General features: G+C 40.3%; 1 protein-coding gene across 2 annotated transcripts in view; it reads right to left on the bottom strand.

Moving 5' to 3' along the window:
- The window catches only part of LOC133630221 (matrix metalloproteinase-16-like), a 228238-nt gene that overhangs the window by 50236 nt on the left and 152226 nt on the right, over positions 1-25776 (bottom strand). For both annotated transcript variants that reach the window (XM_062021678.1, XM_062021679.1), the window contains one exon: positions 10728-10945. In XM_062021678.1, the coding sequence (XP_061877662.1) occupies positions 10728-10945 (218 nt within the window). The remainder of the gene's footprint in view (positions 1-10727; positions 10946-25776) is intronic.

Genomic DNA, 25776 nt, shown 5'->3' with positions numbered 1-25776 from the left:
ACACTGTTATGTTAGACCCACTATGGACTGGACTCTCACTATTATGTTAGATCCACTATGGACTGGACTTTCACTATTATGTTAGATCCACTATGGACTGGACTCTCACTATTATGTTAGATCCACTATGGACTGGACTCTCACACTGTTATGTTAGACCCACTATGGACTGGACTCTCACTATTATGTTAGATCCACTATGGACTGGACCCTCACTATTATGTTAGATCCACTATGGACTGGACTTTCACTATTATGTTAGATCCACTATGGACTGGACTTTCACTATTATGTTAGATCCACTATGGACTGGACTTTCACTATTATGTTAGATCCACTATGGACTGGACTTTCACTATTATGTTAGATCCACTATGGACTGGACCCTCACTATTATGTTAGATTCACTATGGACTGGACTCTCACTATTATGTTAGATCCACTATGGACTGGACTCTCACTATTATGTTAGATACACTATGGACTGGACTCTCACTATTATGTTAGATACACTATGGACTGGACTTTCACTATTATGTTAGATCCACTATGGACTGGACTTTCACTATTATGTTAGATCCACTATGGACTGGACTTTCACTATTATGTTAGATCCACTATGGACTGGACTCTCACTATTATGTTAGATCCACTATGGACTGGACTCTCACACTGTTATGTTAGACCCACTATGGACTGGACTCTCACTATTATGTTAGATCCACTATGGACTGGACCCTCACTATTATGTTAGATCCACTATGGACTGGACTTTCACTATTATGTTAGATCCACTATGGACTGGACTTTCACTATTATGTTTGATCCACTATGGACTGGACTTTCACTATTATGTTAGATCCACTATGGACTGGACTTTCACTATTATGTTAGATCCACTATGGACTGGACCCTCACTATTATGTTAGATTCACTATGGACTGGACTCTCACTATTATGTTAGATCCACTATGGACTGGACTTGCACTATTATGTTGGATCCACTATGGACTGGACTCTCACTATTATGTTAGATACACTATGGACTGGACTTTCACTATTATGTTAGATCCACTATGGACTGGACTTTCACTATTATGTTAGATCCACTATGGACTGGACTTTCACTATTATGTTAGATCCACTATGGACTGGACCCTCACTATTATGTTGGATACACTATGGACTGGACTCTCACTATTATGTTAGATCCACTATGGACTGGACTCTCACTATTATGTTAGATCCACTATGGACTGGACTCTCACTATTATGTTAGATCCACTATGGACTGGACTTTCACTATTACGTTAGATCCACTATGGACTGGACTCTCACTATTATGTTAGATCCACTATGGACTGGACTCTCACTATTATGTTAGATCCACTATGGACTGGACTCTCACTATTATGTTAGATCCACTATGGACTGGACTCTCACTATTATGTTAGATCCACTATGGACTGGACTCTCACTATTATGTTAGATCCACTATGGACTGGACTCTCACTATTATGTTAGATCCACTATGGACTGGACTTTCACTATTACGTTAGATCGACTATGGACTGGACTCTCACTATTATGTTAGATCCACTATGGACTGGACTCTCACTATTATGTTAGATCCACTATGGACTGGACTCTCACTATTATGTTAGATCCACTATGGACTGGACTTTCACTATTATGTTAGATCCACTATGGACTGGACTCTCACTATTATGTTAGATCCTCTATGGACTGGACTCTCACTATTATGTTAGATCCACTATGGACTGGACCCTCACTATTATGTTGGATACACTATGGACTGGACTCTCACTATTATGTTAGATCCACTATGGACTGGACTCTCACTATTATGTTAGATCCACTATGGACTGGACTTTCACTATTATGTTAGATCCACTATGGACTGGACTTTCACGATTATGTTAGATCCACTATGGACTGGACTTTCACTATTATGTTAGATCCACTATGGACTGGACTCTCACTATTATGTTAGATCCACTATGGACTGGACTTTCACTATTACGTTAGATCCACTATGGACTGGACTCTCACTATTACGTTAGATCCACTATGGACTGGACTTTCACTATTATGTTAGATTCACTATGGACTGGACTTTCACAATATTATGCTAGGGGGGGTCACCCACATCTGCAGTCCTCTCCAAAGTTTCTCATAGTCAGTCTTATTGACATCCCACTGGGTTGTGAGTTTTTCCTTGCCCTTTTGTGGGCTCTGAACTGAGGATGTCGTGGTGGTTTGTGCAGCCCTTTGAGACACTCGTGATTTAGGGCTATATAAATAAACAGTGATTGATTGATTCAGACAGGGTGTGTGTATGGGACAGCGATGTTGGGTCTAGGCTGGGGTAGGGAGTCCGCTAGGAGTGTACGGGGGCCCAGAATTTGGTGCAGCAGTGGCGAGCTTGAGTACCTTGATCAGTGCTCTTTGTTTTTTGGGTATCATCTTAACAAATTACACTCCACTACAACCACCTCACGCAAGGTATGGACAACAGTAACAGAAGGGTAGCCACATACCAAAAACAGGAAGCATACACACAATAAAACCCCAATCACTACACTATATTTAGCCAGTAACCAGACCTCTCGGAGTACTCTTAGATCTACTGTAGTACTGTGACAAACACGGTTCTGGTCACATATTAAGGACACAATGAGATTTTGAGTGTCAAAGGGTGCACAGAGAGAAGAGAAGAAGTACACAACCATCATCCCATCATTCGGTTTTCTCAGGCATCAGCTAATTTAACAAAACCTCTCTGCTGCTAATCCAATTGTTTCTCTGGGACTGGGCACTCCTCCTGGACACTTCTCTGCTTTCTTTGCTTTTAACCTTCCACGTCTCTCCGTCTAACCTTCTTCGCTCTTTTGCCTCCCTTTGCTTCGGACCGACGGTCTCCATAGATTGCAAAGCGTTCCACTTTTTCTCCGGTGTAAGGAAACGTCAAGTACAGTAATGGAAAACAGATTTAACTCTGAAATCTGACCTTTTCTGAATGTTCTTGACTTAATACAAGAGGAAAAAGTGCTTCCCCCACCCTAACATCCCACACTCCTACTCAGAGGAGAGAACTCAGTCAGGCAGCCTGTACTTATGACACATTGCAGCAGGAAGGGAATATATAATCAGCACAAGTTGAAGCAGGGTCAGAACTAAATCAATAGATTCTCTGAAGGAGCAGGAATCTGGCAATGGAAAAGTCAGCAAGTCACATTTGACTGAACTGTCATCTGTGAACCTTGCTGAGGTTAATATTGATAACATTGTGCAGCACGTTGTACAAACACGCTGTTCAGTGCTGCAAATTCAACACATTTTAGACGACATACAATAAATGAATTTGGCCTTCAATAGAGCCCTTAATACCACGGTGATGCATGTTGACGACACATTCTAGCTGTGCCCCGCTAATTTTACAGCGACAAGCGAAGGAGAGTGTCCACAACGCAATGTGGCGTCGCAAACCTGCTTCGAAGTCCGCAATCCTCGCCTACGTGGCGGCAAAAAAACTACGTTTCTTACAAGTACCGTTTTTTTCGGACTGTAAAGTTAGACCCGGCACTCACTCTTACTAAGATAAGTGTTTCCCTTCCATTTGTTTAGTTGTGGCAGTCCGCCACTGATAAATTTGGACCGCAATAGAGATTTGTTAAGGATGCTCCATGCGTATGCGCCTTTATGTAGAGACTCTTATTTTGAAATATGTTATTTTTTAAAGCGTGACTTCCAACCCTTTAGTGTTCCTTACGATGCGATCGGCCGCGTTCTGTCAGTGCGGAAGTCATTGCTAAAATGAATTTTCTAGCACTTCGAGAGTGTTTACTTTACTATGCACCCATGACCAACTCTGCAATTTAGACAATTACGACATCTGTCCGAGAGGGACAAACCGTAGAAAATGGATGGACGTCAGCTTCGGAGTTTTGCAAAGTACTGTACTCAGGCAGCCACTTTTTATAGAGATCTACACTTTTCTTCTGAAAAATGGTTGCGTACAAAAACTCACCATTAAAGTACAATTTGTGGAGAGATTCTGGAAAACTATGAATTGACCTAGAATCGTATTAAATAGGAATCAAGATTCTTCTGTAAAGTTAGACCCGGCCCTCACTCTTACTAACATAAGTGTGTGGAGGGGGGCGTGGCCTGCGGGCCTGCCGCTGAACAAGGTGTGCAAGGACCGGCCTCGAAGACAGCGACAGGTGAGTGGATGGCCCAGGTGGGCCTTGTTATCTAATCACCTGCCGCCTTCATTAGCAGCAGCCGGCACGAGACACAAGGGTGGAGTTGGAGTTGGGAGCTGGGGAGAGAGCGAGAGCGACACGCCTAACAGAGACTGCTGAAAAGCAATTCCAGACTGTTGTGTTTAAATAAAAAAAAGACTGTATACAAACTGTCTACCGGGCTCACCGAGGATCTTTCGGACTCAGGAGAACCCTCACGGCAAAGAGACCTTTTACAAAGTGTTTCCTTACATTTGTTTAGTTGTGGATGCTTTAATTTGTTAAGGATGCTCCATGCGTATGCGCCTTTATGCAGAGACTCTTATTTTGAAATATGTTATTTTTAAAGAGTGACTTCCACCCGTTAGTGTTTCCTACAAAGCGATCGGCCGCGTTCTGTCAGTGCGGAAGTCATTGCTGATATGAGTTTTCTAGCACTTTAAGAGTGTTTACTTTACTATGCACCCGTGACCAGAGATCCACACTTTTCTTCTGAAAAATGGTGGCGTACAAAACTGGCCATTAAAGTACAATTTGTAAAGAGAACAATGTTACATCATATCCTCGTGTGCCGTCAGCTTCTTCTCATCCCTCCTTTTGTGTTTCTTACAAAACCAACAGAGCCGTGCAGTTCCGTGGTCTTCATCACCCAATCAGAGCTGTCACGAGAAGATACCCTCAGTCGTTAAAGCCTTATTGCTGGTTTAAAGTCAGACTTATTAGCTCGGGCCATAAAAAAGGCCGGGTAAGAAAAGAGACTCCCGAGCGAACTAATTACAACTATTTATAACCATCCAAAATGCAGACACACTGGGATAAAGCACTCTGTGTGGAGAACACAGGGCTGCTTTGTGCGTGGCCCCGAGGTTTGTCTCTGGTTACTTACAGCGCGGGGCTGTGCTCCCGTGCTCGGCAGCTTAGACCGAGGACAAAGATGCATTAAAGGCCTACTGAAACCCACTACTACCGACCACGCAGTCTGATAGTTTATACATCAATGATGAAATCTTAACATTATAACACATGCCAATACGGCCGGGTTAACTTATAAAGTGACATTTTAAATTTGCCGCTAAACTTCCGGTTCGAAACGCCTCTGCGGATGACGTATGCGCGTGACGTAGCCCGGCGAACACGGGTATGCCTTCCACATTGAAGCCGATACGAAAAAGCTCTGTTTTCATTTCATAATTCCACAGTATTCTGGACATCTGTGTTCGTGAATCTGTTTCAATCATGTTCATTGCATTATGGAGAAGGAAGCCAAGCAAGCAAAGAAGAAAGTTGTCGGTGCGAAATGGACGTATTTTTCGAACGTAGTCAGCCACAACAGTACACAGCCGGCGCTTCTTTGTTTACATTCCCGAAAGATGCAGTCAAGATGGAAGAACTCGGATAACAGAGACTCTAACCAGGAGGACTTTTGATTTGGATACACAGACGCCTGCAGAGAACTGGGACAACACAGACTCTTAGCAGGATTACTTTGATTTGGATGACAAAGACGCAGACGTGCTACTGTGAGTATGCAGCTTTGGCTTTTTTTTGCGTATGTACGTAACTTTTTTAAAATATATAAGCTTTATGAACCTTGGGTTAGGTGAACGGTCTTTTGGGCTGAGTGATTGTGTGTGTTGATCATGTGTTTGAATTGTATTGGCGTGTTCTATGGAGCTAGGAGCTAGCAGAGGAGCTAGGAGCTAGCATAACACGTACCGTACCGTACGTGCGCGTCACGTACGTAACTTTTTAAAAATATATAAGCTTTATGAACCTTGGGTTAGGTGAACGGTCTTTTGGGCTGAGTGATTGTGTGTGTTGATCAGGTGTTTGAATTGTATTGGCGTGTTCTATGGAGCTAGGAGCTAGCAGAGGAGCTAGGAGCTAGCATAACAAACACGCAGGTGTTATTATGCAGGATTAATTTGTGGCATATTAAATATAAGCCTGGTTGTGTTGTGGCTAATAGAGTATATATATGTCTTGTGTTTATTTACTGTTGTAGTCATTCCCAGCTGAATATCAGGTACCGTGAGTATGCAGCCTTGGCTGCTAAACATTCGATAACTTGACCGTATGTGCGCGTCACGTACGTAACTTTTTAAAAATATATAAGCTTTATGAACCTTGGGTTAGGTAAACTGTCTTTTGGGCTGAGTGATTGTGTGTGTTGATCAGGTGTTTGAATTGTATTGGCGTGTTCTATGGAGCTAGGAGTTAGCAGAGGAGCTAGGAGCTAGCATAACAAACACGCAGGTGTTTTTATGCAGGATTAATTTGTGGCATATTAAATATAAGCCTGGTTGTGTTGTGGCTAATAGAGTATATATATGTCTTGTGTTTATTTACTGTTGTAGTCATTCCCAGCTGAATATCAGGTCACCCCCGGCTCTCACAGCATCTTCCCTATCTGAATAGCTTCAACTCCCCACTAGTCCTTCACTTGCACTTTACTCATCCACAAATCTTTCATCCTCGCTCAAATTAATGGGGAAATTGTCGCTTTCTCGGTCCGAATCTCTCTCACTTCATGCGGCCATCATTGTAAACAATAGGGAACTTTGCGTATATGTTCAACTGACTACGTCACGCTACTTCCGGTAGGTGCAAGCCTTTTTTTTATCAGATACCAAAAGTTGCAATCTTTATCGTCGTTGTTCTATACTAAATCCTTTCAGCAAAAATATGGCAATATCGCGAAATGATCAAGTATGACACATAGAATAGATCTGCTATCCCCGTTTAAATAAAAAAAATTCATTTCAGTAGGCCTTTAAGGCGACTCGCGTGGTTTTTTTTCCTCTTGTGCTCGGGGGAGAAGCCGAGAAAAAATGCAACTTTTTATGCGGCGACATAGTAGTTCTTTTGACCAAATGATCCATTTTGTTCAAAGTGCTGTTATGTAGAGCACAAGGAAGTGTTTTACATTTAGAAAAATATCATATTAATATGACTCCTTTAATGCGCTCTATAATCCGGTGCACCTTTTGTATGAAAATAGACCTGAATAGGTGTGCCCTATGGTCCGAAAATAGGGTATTTTTGTATTATCTGTTTTTTTTCCTATAATTTATGCAGGCATGTGATTTGACCACAATGAAAAAGACTGAAAACATTTCCGGGGGTCTGGGGGACGAAGGTCCAGGGCGGTGCCCTGGTGGGGGGACAAGGGGGGCAACGCCCCCCGAAGCTCCTGGTTTTTCACCAATTTAACATGCTAAAATTAACAAAGAAAATATTTTAGTGTTTAAAGACATGAAAACATCATTAATATAACATACATAACCCAATTATCCTAATGAATCACTGTATATGGTTCAGTCCCAACAGTATTTAGGCACTAATATTTACATCTTGTGTTCATTTCACATCCACAGGTGTCACATCGATCAGTGTTATTATCTTCAGTATTACCAAGGTAATCAAAAAGGTTAACCAACGAACGAGATTTCTCTACAGAATTTCCTCTCTGGTCAACAAAAGCACCATGAGGATTCTGGCGGGAACTCTCGTTCAACCCTTTTTCGATTACGCATGCACCTCCTGGTACCCTAGCACCTCCAAAACCCTCAAATCTAAACTCCAAACATCTCAGAACAAGCTAGTCAGGTTACTTCTAGACCTCCACCCCAGATCCCACCTCACTCCTACCCACTTCTCTAAAGTGGGCTGGCTCAAGGTGGAGGACAGAGTTAAACAACTTGCACTGAGCCTAGTCTATAAAATCCGCTACACCTCCCTGATACCGAAGTACATGTCAAACTACTTCCTTAACGTAAATGACCGCCATAACCACAACACCAGGGGGTGCTCCGCTAACCACGTTAAACCCAGATTCCGAACTAACAAAGGTCTTAACTCATTCTCTTTCTATGCCACATCAATGTGGAATGCGCTCCCAACAGGTATAAAAGAAAGGGCATCTCTATCCTCCTTCAAAACCGCAATAAAAGTTCACCTCCAGGCAGCTACAACCCTAAACTAACACCCTCCCCGGATTGCTAATAATCAAATGTAAACAATCAAATGCAGATACTTTTTCTTTTTCTTATGCCTTCTGATCGATCTCTCTCTCTCTCTCTCTCTCTCTCTCTCTCTCTCTCTCTCTCTCTCTCTCTCTCTCTCTCTCTCTCTCTCTCTCTCTCTCTATGTAGTATATATGATAGTATATATCTGTATCATGAATCAATTTAAGTGGACCCCGACTTAAACAAGTTGAAAAACTTATTCGGGTGTTACCATTTAGTGGTCAATTGTACGGAATATGTACTTCACTGTGCAACCTACTAATAAAAGTCTCAATCAATCAATCAAACCACATTACTTCAGTTCACTTCACACATTAGCTTTCTCGGAGAGCCCAGCCCTAACGTGAGCTTTCCTTGCAAATGCATTTAACAAAATACCAAATGTAAACATTTCATTCTTTTCGCCAAAATAGGATATACATTTATGAAAATAATTAAACATGTTTAGTATTGTTTACTCATATTTGAAAATAGGAAATAATAATAATGTGAGGACACTGACATATTGCATGAAACAAGTGTGAAAATATTGACCTTCAAGATTGTTACACCACTGACAATAGTTTCAACAGACTACATAAGAACTTAATATTACAAAATAGTATTATATGCAAATTTATTTCAAATAAATTGTTAACTGGAATCAATGATGCGACTCTTTGAATTTCTGTAATTTCATAATATATTTTCACGTGGCTTTTTGTTTTTAGAAAAACCCATTTGTATTTCGCAAAGCAATGATTGGTTAATATTTAAAACAAACGTATTTCGCAAGCAAATATTTTTTAGCTTACCTCATTATTAACAACCCTGTCTGCAACTGAAGTGGGTCGTTTGGGTGGATCTTTCCTCTCCATGTAAACAAAGGACGAAGTCCGTAAGGTTTGCTCACTTTCGGTTGACATCCAAAAGTACCAGCTAGTGAAAAGTTGGTTTTCCTTGCTTCAAGTTGTTTCATATGTTTTTGGCGTTTCGCATGTACTTCCAAAGCCTTGAAACCTCGTGATCCATAGTCAATATTATCATGACACCACGTGCACAAAACCATTCCGGGACGATCGATTTTCCGAATAAAATCACCGAACAAAGTCGTAACTTTCTTCTTCCCAACAGTATCAGTGATTTCCCTTTCCATCCAGTCCCATCGGATCTTATTTTTGACATGTTTATCAATTTCTTTTACTCGTAAAGCGTCCTTTCTCTCGAGAACCGACATCGTTTACATATGGAAAATGGCCGTAATAACCATTATGAATGATGACGTTATTAACGTCATCATTCATAACAGATGTCCTGATTGGTCACAAGGAACATATCGACCAATCAACTACGGCATAATATAAACTACGTCTTGAATCTTGATTTAGGGTCGGAAAAAAAACCCAAAAACCGGAGATAATTTTTTTTTTCCCCCGGAGATTAAAAAAGATGGAATTCCGACTTTAGACGGAAAAATCACATGCCTGTTTATGTATTTTACCACATCTTCATCTTTCCATCAGCTTTCTTCTTTCCTTTTCATTCAAAACCTCATAAGAAATCTGTGCCTTGCTACACATGTTTTACTCTTTTAATCAGCCGGTGTTTGTAAAAAAGTATGTGACGGCCATTGCCGATTGATGCCTTTTAATGCAGATCAAAAACGCCGACCCCGTCTGGCTGACACTATTTATTTTTAGACCTCCGGCTGACAGGCTAGCAGCTAATAATCAACTCCATTAAGGAAAATAAACTGCATTTTTTTAGTACCTAAAGGGGTCATATCAAGATTGCTTACTACACTTAAAGGGGAACTGCAATTTTTGGGAATTTTGCCTATCGTTCCAAATCATTATGAAAGACATGAGGACGGATGGATTTTTTTTTAATGCATTCAAAATATTAAAAACATGTAATTATAAGTCCTCTTGCAGCAGAGCCAATGCGAGCTCCACTATTTCACTCATACAATCCAACAATACTCCATTTAAATTGTGTTACTTAAATATTAACTAAGTATTAGTGATATTGTTATTATAAGCGCTAACGCAGACAAACTGTTTATATCACCGCGGTGATCACTTCCTGTGTCCCTATGTTTACATCCTCAAGTGGTTTGCTGCTTCCTTGTAAGTTTTTTCTAAATCATAAATGATTTGATCACCTGGACAGAAGAAGTCTGAGTAGGTATTCCGACAAGTTGGTGCACTTTGACAGCCATTTAGGACCCAAAATTGGCCAGAATGACATGAAAAGAAGCCTGGTTCCCACTCCCCCTCGCACCCCACACCCTTTTTTCTTTTCATATAAAAGGGAATATATGAACATCCTCGCAGTCGGCATCCTAATGACAGCAGACATTGTACAGTAAGTGATGTTTTATTATGTTTGTTGGCTCTCATGAAGTCTGCAGTGAGTAATAATCATTGACATCTTTACTATATTTGCTTACCTTAAAGACAAACATCTCTCTCCTTAGTATGGCCAAGGTGTTGAAGCTTCCGTCGCAGATGTTGGGTTTGGCATTTGGGTGGGATGGTCTGTCCCCGGGCGGCAGCCTTGGAGGTCTGGTCTGTCGGTCTGGTTTGCGTGGGTCCGATGGCGGGTGGGAGCGAGCAGGGGGCACCGTTGGTAAAGGCCTGGTGGGCTGTTGGATCTTATCAGGGGGTCCTAGGATGAAAATAAGGGTAAGATAAGTCATAGCACAAAAACTATTACATTTTCTATCACGACATACATATACACACACACACACACACACGTACATATATATATATATACACAGACACATGTAAATATATACATACATATATATACACGCACACATGTATATATATATACATATATATGTGTATATAAATGTGTATATACACACATATATATATATATATACACACACACACATATGTATATATATGTATATATATATACATACATATGTATATATGCATATTTACATATATACATATATACGCATATATACATATATACGTATTTATACATATATACGCAAATATACATATATACGAATGCATACATATATAAGTATATATGTATATACATATATACATATATACAAATGTATACATATTTAAGTTACGTTAAAGTACCAATGATTGTCACACACACACGAGGTGTGGTGAAATTTGTCCTCTGCATTTGACCCATCCCCTTGATCACCCCCTGGGAGGTGAGGGGAGCAGTGAGCAGCAGCGGTGGCCGCGCCCGGGAATCATTTTGGTGATTTAACCCCCAAATTCCAACCCTTGATGCTGAGTGCCAAGCAGGGAGGTAATGGGTACCATTTTTATAGTCTTTGGTATGACTCGGCCGGGGTGTATATATGTATATACGTATATATATATGTATATATACGTTAGAGATGCGCGGACAGGCAATTATTTCATCTGCAACCACATCACAAAAGTCGTCATCCACCCGCCATCCACCCGAACTAACATTTTATCAAAACCACACCCGCCCGCCACCCACCCGTTGTTATATATCTAATATAGACGATGCAAGGCATTAGTGAGGTTAAAAAGCTTTTGCCTGTTAAAGAAAGGAGACTGATCCAATGCAGCAGAGACATTCAATGCGTGCCACGCATTAGTGGCTAAGAGATATTAATGCGTGATAATATTATTTATCATTATTATAATATTATTGTCATTTCCATTAAGAAAGTGTTGACTATTGTTGCCAATGCCCTCAGATCAGGAGTGCGTTCCTCACACTTGGTGTGCGCAGTTGCAGCAAGCAGAACGATGCTTTTAAGAAGATAAAAAAATGTTTTAGAAAGACTAGGCCTATATTTTCGTTAGGTAAAAAAAATGTTCTGAATTTATTTCAATGAATATTAACTTGTTAACGTTATAATGCTCAAATAGGGACGAGGGCGGGGTGCACAGTGAAGATGAACCTTTATTGATTGATCTACAGCCATGACAAAATATCAGACAATCTCCATTGTCAACGACAGGCAGGAAAATAAAGATAAACACATAGCCTATGTTGTAGGCATAGGCATAGGCTCATACGTTTTTAAGTTAAAAGAAAAAAAAGAAAAAAAAAGTGCCTCATAAGCCTTAGGCTGTCAATCACGCGCACAAACTTAAATTATACAATAACATATGTATGTCATCCCTATTTAAACAAAAATAAATTAAATAGATAATAATAATAAATTACCTGCAACTTATTGGCCAAGGCAAATAGCTGAAGGGGGGAAATCAAACCCATCAGACTGCACTTTATCATCAAACTTGAATTATAATGAAAATAGACGGTCGCGACAAACAAAGCAGGCTAAATGGCCTTACATTGTAGCCAATCGGAGATGCGCTTCACTTTAAAGCGAGGCCAAATAATTAACACACAGTAGTATATCTCCAATAGACAATAAACAACGCATTTGCCTTAATTCCTTTGCATTGTAGTGCGCCCAAACAACACGTAACCATCACAATTATTCAGCTGACCGAAGTCAATATAGGTTAGACATGGTCTTATTTGCTATAGCCTAGGTAGCGTAGACTAATTCGTTTAACATATCCAACCGTATGTCTACTTACTTTTTTTTTTTGTTAGCACTATGCACTAAAATGGCATCTACAGTGCCAGGATTCAGGCGAGAGCGCCTGGCCTCTAAAATGTGCCCTGCTGCGCTGAAGGAGCGCTCACTTGCGGCACTCGTTGCTGGGACGCATATGATTCTCTTGGCAAGGTGTTGTAGTCGTGGGAATGATTGTCCTTGTTTCCCCCAAAAGGAAAGTAGATTTTCCTCTGCTGATCCGTCGAGATGGAAGTTTGTAGAGGAATAATCTACTTCATCAACAAGCACAGGTGTATCCTTTCTTTCTTTCTTTCTTTCTTTCTTTCTTTTAGTTTATTTCGAACATGAACACATTTACATCATAATACATCACACAATTTCATATCATACCTCCCATTCTGTGAAGTCAATCCTTTTCTTTTTCGGTGATGCGCCATCAGCTCCAGCTCCAGAATAATTGAATGTTTCAAAGAGTGCTGCTCGTTTTTCGTTTGTGGGTAACAACATTTAACTATGTATATATATTTCCGAATTGGTTCAACCGGCACCCGCCCGAATCGATTTAAAATCTATTTTTTTGTCATGTCACCCGCCCGACCCGCGGTTTATCCGCGGTTGTGTCCGCAAACCGCGCATCTCTAATATACGTATGTATACACGTATATGTATACATATATATATATATATATGCATATATACACACGTATATGTATATGTATATATACATATATACACACGTATATGTATATATATATACATATATAGACACGTATATGTCTATATATGTATATATACATCTACTGTATACGTATATGTAGGTATATTTGTATATACATATATAAACATATATATGTATATACGTATATATACACATATATATGTATATACGTATATATACATATATATATGTATATACGTATATATACATATATATGTATATACGTATATATACATATATATGTATATACAAATATATATGTATGTACATATATATGTATATACGTATATATACATATATACGCATATACAGATATATACGCATATATACATATATACGAATATATACGCATATGTACATATATATGTGTATATACATATATATGCGTATAAACATATACATGTATATACATATACAGATATATACACATATATACAAATATATACGCATATGTACGTATATACGTGTATATACATATATACGAGTATTAACATATATACGTGTATATACATATATACGCGTATAAACATATATACGCGTATATACATATATATGCGTACATACATATATATGCATATATATATGCGTATAAACATATATACGCGTATATACATATATACATATATATGCATATATATATATGCATATATACATATATATACATACATATATATATTGCATATACATGAAAAAAGACATGTTAAATGGATTTACGATCCTTATTTTGCTCACATAAGAAACGCAATCTTCTGCGCACAATCCTAGTAGGTCAGCTTTGCGGGTGCTGTCAAGTTTGCACAGTTTTAATACACCCAAACCTTTAGCAGATCAGGCCCATAGTTTCTCATCAAATGCTTCCTCCGGACAACGTACCACGACATAAAATTGCCAATATGGAAACAGAAATCACATCATATCCGGTATGACTCGCCAGACTTCAGACCTTGAAGGGTGGATGAAAGAAATACTTTGCCACATTACCCACAACGACGGTTCCAGTTTAGGTAAAGGAAACAATCCCAATGGATACGCTACAGACTGGCAAAACCATAAACACAATTTGGGGAAAAAGCCAACTAAACGTAGCTATATATAAGAACAAGATTCTTCCAAAACTGGAGTCAGAGCCTTGGCATCATTTAACATTCATGACTAACATGAGCGCTGAGGAAGATAAATCTGGGGAGTAGAGCGAGAGAGGTAGAAAGAGGGAACATGAGTGGGTTGCACGTATAAATAATTGAGCACATGACGCCACGCGGATAACATAGCAGGCGACGGGGGAAACGAGGATATGACTTGCCATGTGTTGATTGGGTCCAAGACTTGTAGGACGAGATGAATAGAATATGGAAGATGCAAATGTGACAAGTCACCCCAGCTTCACCCCCCGAGTCATAAAACATGAGTAATTGCCTATACACACTCAAAGGGAATGTAGAACGCTTTAATGACTCCCATTATTATTCGAGAGAGTGAATGCAAAGCTGCTTAAAGGAAGTGAAAGAGCAATTGTCAGAGGGACGCCAACAAAGGCAGATGATGCATGCAACTAATTGAATGACAGGCTGATCAGCGGATTAAAACGGAGCGCAGACACCCGTCAGTCCGCCCAACTGATCAGCTGGTCTTTACACTAGGGGGATTCCTTGCAGTGACAGAGTTAAACCCAGTGAAATACATCCCAGATTAGGGACGGCAAATCTCTCCGCGGTTATGTAAGCACAGGGAGGGATCGCAGTCAGCTGGACAACAAAAAGCAGGAGCTGGCAACAAATGAACGGCTCAAATCCAGGCAAGTATCCACCGAACTCCGTCGGTACCGGTGAGTACGGATTCACGTACAACTGAATACCCTGGTTGCATGTGACCGGCTTTCAAGCGTATTCATTCTGCCTCGAGGTAATGTTGCGATTTTCCACGGCAACAAAGCAATGCCTGATAGAAAAACTGTTCTATCAGGCTAGCTTAATGCCTCAATTGGATATGCTATGCCAGATTCAGATTCTGACCATAAAGGTGGTGCCGATCACGGCCGCCTCGGTACTCTGTTTTGTTTGCATTTGTGCGTAAATTGTGTGTCCGCATGTTCTTATACCCGCGAAGAGCTACTAAACATCAGATCAACCAACCCTACGGACTTATTACCAGTCATTTTAGCCTCAGCTCCGGATTTGGTCCATTTTACTTTTTTTCTCCTCAGGCAGGAGACTACGGTCCATCCAGACCCACACCTCCCGCCACCTGAACAGTTTTTTCCCCTCGGCCATCAGACACATGAACAATAACAAGATCTGATAGCTCAGTTAGAGGTCTTCTTTGCGCTGCTGACTCGTTCCCAATCAGGATGGTCTCCTGCTGGCCCCACTATGGACTGGACTCTCACTATTATGTTAGATCCACTATGGACTGGACTCTCACTATTATGTTAGATCCACTATGGACTGGACTCTCACACTATTATGTTAGATCCACTATGGACTGGACTCTCACTATTATGTTAGATCCACTATGGACTGGACTCTCACTATTATGTTAGATCCACTATGGACTGGACTTTCACAATATTATGTTAGATCCACTATGGACTGGACTCTCACTATTATGTTAGATCCACTGTGGACTGGACTCACTATTATGTTAGATCCACTATGGACTGGACTCTCACAATATTATGTTAGAACCACTATGGACTGGACTCTCACTATTATGTTAGATCCACTATGGACTGGACTCTCACTATTATGTTAGATCCACTATGGACTGGACTCTCACTATTATGTTAGATCCACTATGGACTGGACTCTCACTATTATGTTAGATCCAATATAGCTTTTTCAACATTTTGGGTTGCCGACACCTGCCCTACAAAAACCATATTAAAACGAAAAATAAATGTTTTCCCTCATCTTTTTTTACATTTTCGAAAAAGCTCCAGGGAGCCACTAGGGCGGCACTAAAGAGCCGCATGCCACATAATAACGATAATCGTTACATTCCCAGCACATAGTGATGAAATAATTGTGCAAGATGGATATATTTGATCCAGATTTGATCTCAATCCAAGACTGACTACCATGCGTCTGGAGGCCCACTTGCTCGTGATCAAGATAACACAGAGCTGCTAGTGAGTGTAGCAAATGAATATAAGTCGCTCATGGCAGCCAAACAAAAATAAACAGAACCCAATTAGCACACAAGGAGCCTGAAGGAGGTATTTTTTCTGTAAATTAAAACGACGACTCCGAGAAACTGTGTTAAACACAACCAGGCCACTCTTAATGTGATCTTTGTCAGGGTTATGGACAGTGGCGGTATTGTTCCTGTTGAAAAAAAACGAATGCCAACCCAGGGGCCACAACGTTGTGACAAAAGTTCCTCAGCCTTAATCGCACTCGGTTCTGTCAATGACATCCGATCCAATGCTGTATTGAAATGTGCTCCACATTACGTTACAAGTGGATTACACGACAGCTTAGGGGGAGGAAGTCATTGAAGCTTGAAAGTCTGCTAATTCTACGCCACACTTTGCATGGGAAGAGTTATTGGTAGTGGTGGTAAAAGGAGCAAGAACGGGAGTCAAGGGACCTTTTAACATAGTGGGCTGCATTTTTCACGGACAATCATAATGCAAGTCAGACCACAAGGATCTTAATGGCATGGACTAAATGTATCAAAGGCCCCTGGCATCATTCAATAGTTCAATGGAAAACATTTAGACACCCCGATGTGGAGGAGGAAAAGAGCAACTTTAACGCCTTCCAGCATGGCTATTCAACGTGGGTAATGACACCATACCGGCCCCCGAGTACGGTTCAAAGGTGTCCTGGGCATGACGTTAAAGTGCATCCGGCAGTGGAGGCTCCTCTATGGGGTCTTGGGGCACTAGGAGGTTAACCCTTTTACTACTTGGCAAAGGCTTAGTACCTGACTGCCCCCTAGCCAGGGATACGGTGAAGACCTCAACGGCGGAGCAGGCGGAAGACGGTAAATTTAAGAACCACCACAACGGCTGCGAAGGCGGTGGAAGGCTGCAGCATGAAAAGGGTCCCCTGTCGTCTTGGACTCCATGCCACTGGACCCTGACCCGATTCTGTCAAGGATCGTGTGGTGACTGTCTGTGCACCAGTCTACCCACGTTAAACTAAACCACGCACAGGCATCCTCCATAAAGGGATACATACCTACCAGGAGGATCGTCATACTCGTTTCGAGTGACCGCCGATGATGACAGTTCAAAGATTCGGAGACAAACCTTGGCAGATCCATGCATTGACATTTTAACCTAGCGAGCAAACATAGAACGCTTGGGTCTAAACTTGTGATTTACGTAACTGAGGTGTTCCTCAAAGCAACCCTTTAAGTCCTCTCCATTTTGACAACTATTGTTCGTAAAGTGATTTATGTAACAAAGGGTCATTTATTCAACTTTTTCAGGGTTTTTCCTGCGTTCAAAATTGCATGGTGGCTGCCTCTAGCTAATTTTGTGCCGCCCCCAACCAGAGCGATTGATGTCCCTCTGCGGCAGCTATGTATTTTAACTGCATGCAGCATTGCGCCACTATAAAGGCACTGTATCGACATCAGTGCACCGGAACGACCTGAAGCAACTACCGAAGAAGAAACAGATCAAATCGTGTTTTTCCCGCTAGTTGGTGCATAACGTTGACTGCCGTAACAAGTGGATTTCTGCCATACGGAGCATGATACGAAGGGATCACTGGACTCCTACAGAACACTCCAGACTGTGCTGTGAACATTTTGTCCCTATATGTCCTCTCCATTTAGCCAGTTATTGTTCGTTACCTAATTTATGTAACTAAGGGTCAGTAGTCATTTGTTCAACTTCTTCAGGGTTTTTCCTGCGTTCAAAATTGCGTGGTGGCTGCCTCCAGCTAATTTTGTGCCGCCCCCAACCAGAGCGATCGATGTCCCTCTGCGGCAGCTATGTATTTTTACTGCAGTTGCAGCGTTGCGCCACTATAAAGGCACTGTATCGACATCAATGCACCGGAAAGACCTGACGCAACTACCGAAGAAGAAACAGATGGAATCGTGTTGTTTCCCGCTACTTGGTGCATAACGTTGACCGCCGTAACAATTGGATTTCTGCCATACGGAGCATGATACGAAGGGATCACTGGACTCCTACAGAACACTCCAGACTGTGCTGTGAACATGTTGTCCCTATATGTCCTCTCCATTTAGCCAGTTATTGTCCGTTACCTAATTTATGTAGCTAAGGGTCAGTAGTCATTTGTTCAACTTCTTCAGGGTTTTTCCTGCGTTCAAAATTGCGTGGCGGCTGCCTACAGCTAATTTTGTACAGCCCCCAACCAGAGCGATTGATGTCCCTCTGCGGCAGCTACGTATTTTAACTGCAGTTGCAGCGTTGCGCCACTATAAAGGCACTGTATCGACATCAGTGCACCGGAAAGACCTGAAGCAACTACCGGAGAAGAAACCGATTGAATCGTGTTGTTCCCCGCTACTTGGTGCATAACGTTGACCGCCGTAACAAGTGGAATTCTGCCGTACGGAGCATGATACGGAGGGATCACTGGACTCCTACAGAACACTCCAGACTGTGCTGTGAACATTTTGTCCCTTTAAGTCTTCTCCATTTTGCCAGTTATTGTTCATTACGTAATTTATGTAACAAAGGGTACGTAGTCATTTGTTCAACTTCTTCAGGGTTTTTCCTGCGTTCAAAATTGCGTGGCGGCTGCCTCCAGCTAATTTTGTACCGCCCCCAACCAGAGCGATTGATGTCCCTCTGCGGCAGCTACGTATTTTAACTGCAGTTGCAGCGTTGCGCCACTATAGAGGCACTGTATCGACATCAGTGCACCGGAAAGACCTGAAGCAACTACCGGAGAAGAAACCGATTGAATCGTGTTGTTCCTCGCTACTTGGTGCATAACGTTGACCGCCGTAACAAGTGGAATTCTGCCGTACGGAGCATGATACGGAGGGATCACTGGACTCCTACAGAACACTCCAGACTGTGCTGTGAACATTGTGTCTCTGGTAAGTGAACACAGCTGGTAGTGTTAGCTTCGTTTTCAATCTTTTCTGACTAATTATAATAGATCGATTGATTGAAGAATTTATTAGAAGTTTGCATAGGATCAGGTAGAGTCTCATGACAGTACAGATTGACTGGCACAAGGTCAACTAAAAGAAAGCATTACAAGCATGTAAGGAACGCGAGGAGGAACGTCAAGAGTCCTGGTGAAACAGTGGCCCCATGACATTTTTGTCCACAGAGCGCTTGAAAGCTGCTTCAAACATCATATATGAGTGTTTCAAGCAAAAGTGGCCCCGCCACACAAGCTATGAGCTCATCATTCTCTTATGCAAGCGCTTAGGCCACGGCTGTCAAACACAAGGCCCGGGGGCCAGATCTGGCCCACCACATCGTTTTATCTGGCCCCCAAACACCTGGAAATGATATGTGTCAATAAAGTACTTCATGTTTTCTCACTAAATGTAATGGATTTTTTTCACTTTGACAGAAAAAATGTATGTACTGCTTGAAATTGCATACCTTTTAAACTTTAATAGTATCCAATATTGCAACAAAATATTACAGTATATTATCATACTTTCCAAGTATTTTTTGTCTAAATACAAATAAATACTTAAATATCTACTTGACTTAGGATTTTACAGCAAACTACCCATCAAATTAATAAAAATGACAATAAATGTTACAGTGTTCTTTACAGCATATTACTACAGTGTTTCCCACACATTCATTTATTTGCCACGAAAGAATTACGTCCGCCACAAATTAAAAAAAAAATATATATATTTTTTTGTCCTGTCCAGCTTCTCTGGCAAATCATATAGTTGATGTAGATGCCCATGTAGGCTGTTCAGATTTACTTTACAAAAGAGAAGTGTAGGATACTTCTCTTGTTGCCTTATTTGTATTTGACCACTACTGTTTTCTGTTTATTTGTTACTGACTGTGGCAGGACACCTCTGCCTCTGTTTCACTTTATGTTGCTGGTAAATAATATGGTTGTAGTAGTAGGCTAAAGTTAAATTATTTAGTATGCACTAATTAAAGGGGCAGAGCTTTAAGAGACATTTTAGCTTTTATATTTTATAAGATATATTTTTTGTAAGAACCACAATTAATAAATATATTTCAGTGAATAATTTATTGTTCAAATCTGTATATAAATATGTACATAAAGTGTTGTAATTATATTGTAAAATGGATGGATGGATGGATGGACGGACGTTTAAAACAAAACTGTTATTATTAATTAGTAAGTATACATTTTTTGAGCCTTTTTAGAGAAAATCATATCATTGTAGTAAATTATGCAAATTACTCAAAGATGTCATGGTGACCACGCCCATAGCCACGCCCCCACCGCCACAGGTATCTTGGCAGTTTATGGGAAACACGGTACTATAAATTGAAAAAACTAAAAAAAAATTCCGTAAAAATTCCGGCGCATGGTCAGGATTAGAGATGTCCGATAATAACTGACAGCCGATATCATCGGCCGATAAATGCTTTAAAATGTAATATCGGAAATTATTGGTATTGGTTTCATAGAGTAAAATTTATGACTAAAACGCCGCTGTACGGAGTGGTACACGGACGTAGGGAGAAGTACAAAGCGCCAACCAACCTTAAAGGCACTGCCTTTGCGTGCCGGCCCAGTCACATAATATCTACGGCTTTTCACACGCACAAGTGAATGCAAGGCATACTTGGTCAACAGCCATACAGGTCACACTGAGGGTGCCCGTATAAACAACTTTAACACTGTTACAAATATGCGCCACACTGTGAACCCACACTAAACAAGAATGACAAACACATTTCGGGAGAACATCCGCACCGTAACACAACAGAACAAATACCCAGAACCCCTTGCAGCACTAACTCTTCCGAGACGCTACAATATACACACCCCCCACCTCAACCTCCTCATGCTCACTGTTTTTCCATAACTTGAGTTGATTTATTTTGGAAAACCTTGTTACATTGTTTAATGCATCCAGCGGGGCATCACAACACAATTAGGCATAATAATGTGTTAATTCCACGACTGTATATATCGGTATCGGTTGATATCGGAATCGGTAATTAAGAGTTGGACAATATCGGAATATCGGCAAAAAAAGCCATTATCGGACATCTCTAGTCAGGATTGTACCACCTCTGCCTCAATTTGAGCCAGGAAAAACCCTGTTCTTACTAGTAGTGTTCCTCAAGGTTCCATTTGAGGTCTTCTCGTCTTCATCATTTATGCTATTTGACTGGTGGCCCGTGAGTTCAGTCCAAAAAACTTACAGGAGACTCAGAACCTTTTTGTTTAAGGTTCTTAAAAAAAAAAAAACTACAACGCTGAGTTATGACTAGTTTTTTTTGCAGAAGGTATTTCAAAAAACAGCAGAGAACTCCTGTGACTCTGACAATATGAATAGAGCAAAATCAAATGTCAACCAGAGAGGACGCTGGTTCTCCGGAATACACAAAATAAAACTAATACCAAAGGCTTGGAGCATTCTGGAAATGTGGCCTTTAAAACAATTGAGTTAAATATCCCCTGCCAACCTGTGTTCCACTGACTGCCCATTGAAGTCCACAAAAGACTACCTTGCACTCTTTATGGGCCCGTTAAACACTGCACACCACATCTGATTTTTGTTGCCCTCAAGTGAAATTTGCCTATCATTCACAATCATTATGAGAGACAAGAACACACATGTCTTCTTTGGGAGGATTTTAAAGATGATAAAAAAAAACGCTTCAAAAATGTGGCAAATTAGTCACCATTGTAGCCTTCAAAGTCCTCTAAACAACTTGAAAACCCTCCATCAGCACTGCAAATATATATATAATGTTGTAACGGACACTTTCATAACATTATGTAATATGTACAATATACACACTGCAAGTATATATATAATGTAGTAACAGACACCTTCATAACAATATGTAATATGTACAATATACACACTGCAAGTATATATATAATGTAGTAACAGACACCTTCATAACAATATGTAATATGTACAATATACACACTGCAAGTATATATATAATGTAGTAACAGGCACCTTCATAACAATATGTAATATGTACAATATACACACTGCAAGTATATATATATATATAATGTAGTAACAGACACCTTCATAACAATATGTACAATATACACACTGCAAGTATATATATAATGTAGTAACATACACCTTCATAACAATATGTAATATGTACAATATACACACTGCAAGTATATATATAATGTAGTAACAGACACCTTCATAACATATGTAATATGTACAATATACACACTGCAAGTATATATATAATGTAGTAACATACACCTTCATAACAATATGTAATATGTACAATATACACACTGCAAGTATATATATAATGTAGTAACATACACCTTCATAACAATATGTAATATGTACAATATACACACTTCAAGTATATATATAATGTAGTAACAGACACCTTCATAACAATATGTAATATGTACAATATACACACTGCAAGTATATATATAATGTAGTAACAGACACCTTCATTATAATATGTAATATGTACAATATACACACTGCAAGTATATATATAATGTAGTAACAGACACCTTCATTATAATATGTAATATGTACAATATACACACTGCAAGTATATATATAATGTAGTAACAGACACCTTCATTATAATATGTAATATGTACAATATACACACTGCAAGCATATATATAATGTAGTAACTGACACCTTAATAACAATATGTAATATGTACAATATACACACTGCAAGTATATATATAATATATATATGTATATATACATATATATATATATAATATATATATATACACATATATAATATATATATATATATATATATATATATATATATATATATATATATATATATATATATATATATATATATATATATATATATATACTGTATATATAATGTAGTAACATACACCTTCATAACAATATGTAATATGTACAATATACATGTTCCAAATATATATATAATGTAGTGACACCTTCATAACCGTATGTACGGTAATATGTACAATATACATACTGCAAGTATATATATATATAATGTAGTAACAGACACCATCATAACATTATGTAATATGTACAATATACACACTGCAAGTATATATATAATGTAGTCACAGACACCTTCATAACATTATGTAATATGTACAATATACACACTGCAAGTATATATATATATAATGTAGTCACAGACACCTTCATAACATTATGTAATATGTACAATATACACACTGCAAGTATATATATATATAATGTAGTCACAGACACCTTCATAACATTATGTAATATGTACAATATACACACGTCAAGTTTTGAGAAAATGAAAGGATACGGTAACTTCATACAACCATTCACACATTATATTCGTTTTATTTACTTTCACGTAAAAAAACACTCACTTTTAGGGCGTTGCGACTTTTATTTTATTTTGTAGTAGTAGCGACTTCCTCTCGGTCACCTTCCTTTGTTGTCACTTTATCGAAGTGCGCATGCGAGTGACGTCGAGGCCGCATTGGGGCCACGTTGGGACCACGTCGGGACCACATTGGGGGCTGTGCGCGTTTACACTGGAGTCGGACAAACATCACATGTTACTTGCAGTGTAAACAGTCAGCTGGAAAACATCCGATTGAGGCCACTTTGGCCTGCAGAGTCAAGACATCCACCATACACTCCTTTTCCTGCTCAACCTTCTGCAGTACTTCGCATTGATCCCATCTCTGGAGGTCCCGCCACTGACCTTATTTAGATTCTACATGGAACGCTGCCATGTGGGAAAGGGAAAGGGGCCAATGGCTGAGGGAATAGAGAAAGATAGCTCTGAGAGAAGCTGCTGTCACTTGTCCTGCCCTTCAACTCAAGAACAAGGGAGGGTCTGGATGAAGAGAAGTCAGAACACAAGAGGGATGAGGAGAGATTTGATCGCTTGCCCAGGTCTGTCACTCCCAAAGGTACGTACCCTGGTCATGTAAACAGATGGCAGGTTCTTTTGTGTGTGTGTGCAGCCATTCGTGTGACAAGCCGCTGTCATTTCAGTGGAGTGTAACTGGTCTACAGTCTCAACATCTATGAGGAACAACTCAGTCTCGTCCCACCAACTTGGATGACGAACTGAGCACGAGATGACAACAAACATCTAAATGGCACATCTCAGAAAATCTCCAAATAAGACGAATCCAGTGTTGGACTCCGCCAAGGCTGTACTTTGTCACCGATTCGGTTCATAACTTTTATGGACAGAATTTCTAGGCACAGTCAGGGTGTTGAGGGGATCTGGTTTGGTGGCTGCAGGATTAGGTCTCTGCTTTTTGCAGATGACGTGGTCCTGATGGCTTCATCTGGCCAGGATCTTCAGCTCTCACTGGATCGGTTCGCAGCTGAGTCTGAAGCGACTGGGATGGGAATCAGCACCTCCAAGTCTGAGTCCATGGTTCTCGCCCGGGAAAGGGTGGAGTTGGGGAGGAGACCCTGCCCCAAGTGGAGGAGTTCAAGTACCTCGGAGTCTTGTTCCCATGGAATTGTCCAAAAATGTTTTGGTATCCTGGAGCATTCAAAGTTCCTTTCACTGGAACTAAGGGGCCAAGCCTAACTCCTGAAAAACCAACCCCACACCATAATTCCTCCTCCACCAATTTCAAATGCAGTCCGAAATGTAGCGTTCTCCTGGCAACCTCCAAACCCAGACTGGTCCATCAGATTGCCAGATGGAAAAGCGTGATTCATCAGTCCAGAGAAGGCGTCTCCACTGCTCTAGAGTCCAGTGGTGATGCGCTTTACACCACTGCATCCCACGCTTTGCATTGGACTTGGTGATGTATGGCTTAGATGCAGCTGCTCGGCCATGGAAACCCATTCCGTGAAGCTCTCTGCGTACTGTACGTGGGCTAATTGGAAGGTCACATGAAGTTTGGAGCTCTGTAGCAACTGACTGTGCAGAAAGTCTTTGCACTATGCGCTTCAGCATCTGCCGACCCCTCTCTGTCAGTTTACGTGGCCTACCACTTGGTGGCTGACTTGCTGTTGTTCCCAAACTCTTCACTTTTCTTATTATAAAGTTGACTTTGGATTATTTAGGAGCAAATAAATTTCACAACTGGATTTGTTGCACAGGTGGCATCCTATGACAGTTCTACGCTGGCCCATTCTTTCA

This window comes from Entelurus aequoreus, linkage group LG15 (assembly GCF_033978785.1).
Source record: "Entelurus aequoreus isolate RoL-2023_Sb linkage group LG15, RoL_Eaeq_v1.1, whole genome shotgun sequence".
Classification (NCBI taxonomy): domain Eukaryota; kingdom Metazoa; phylum Chordata; class Actinopteri; order Syngnathiformes; family Syngnathidae; genus Entelurus; species Entelurus aequoreus.
Note: the sequence above shows the minus strand (reverse complement) of the source record. Positions and strands in the feature narration are given on the sequence as shown.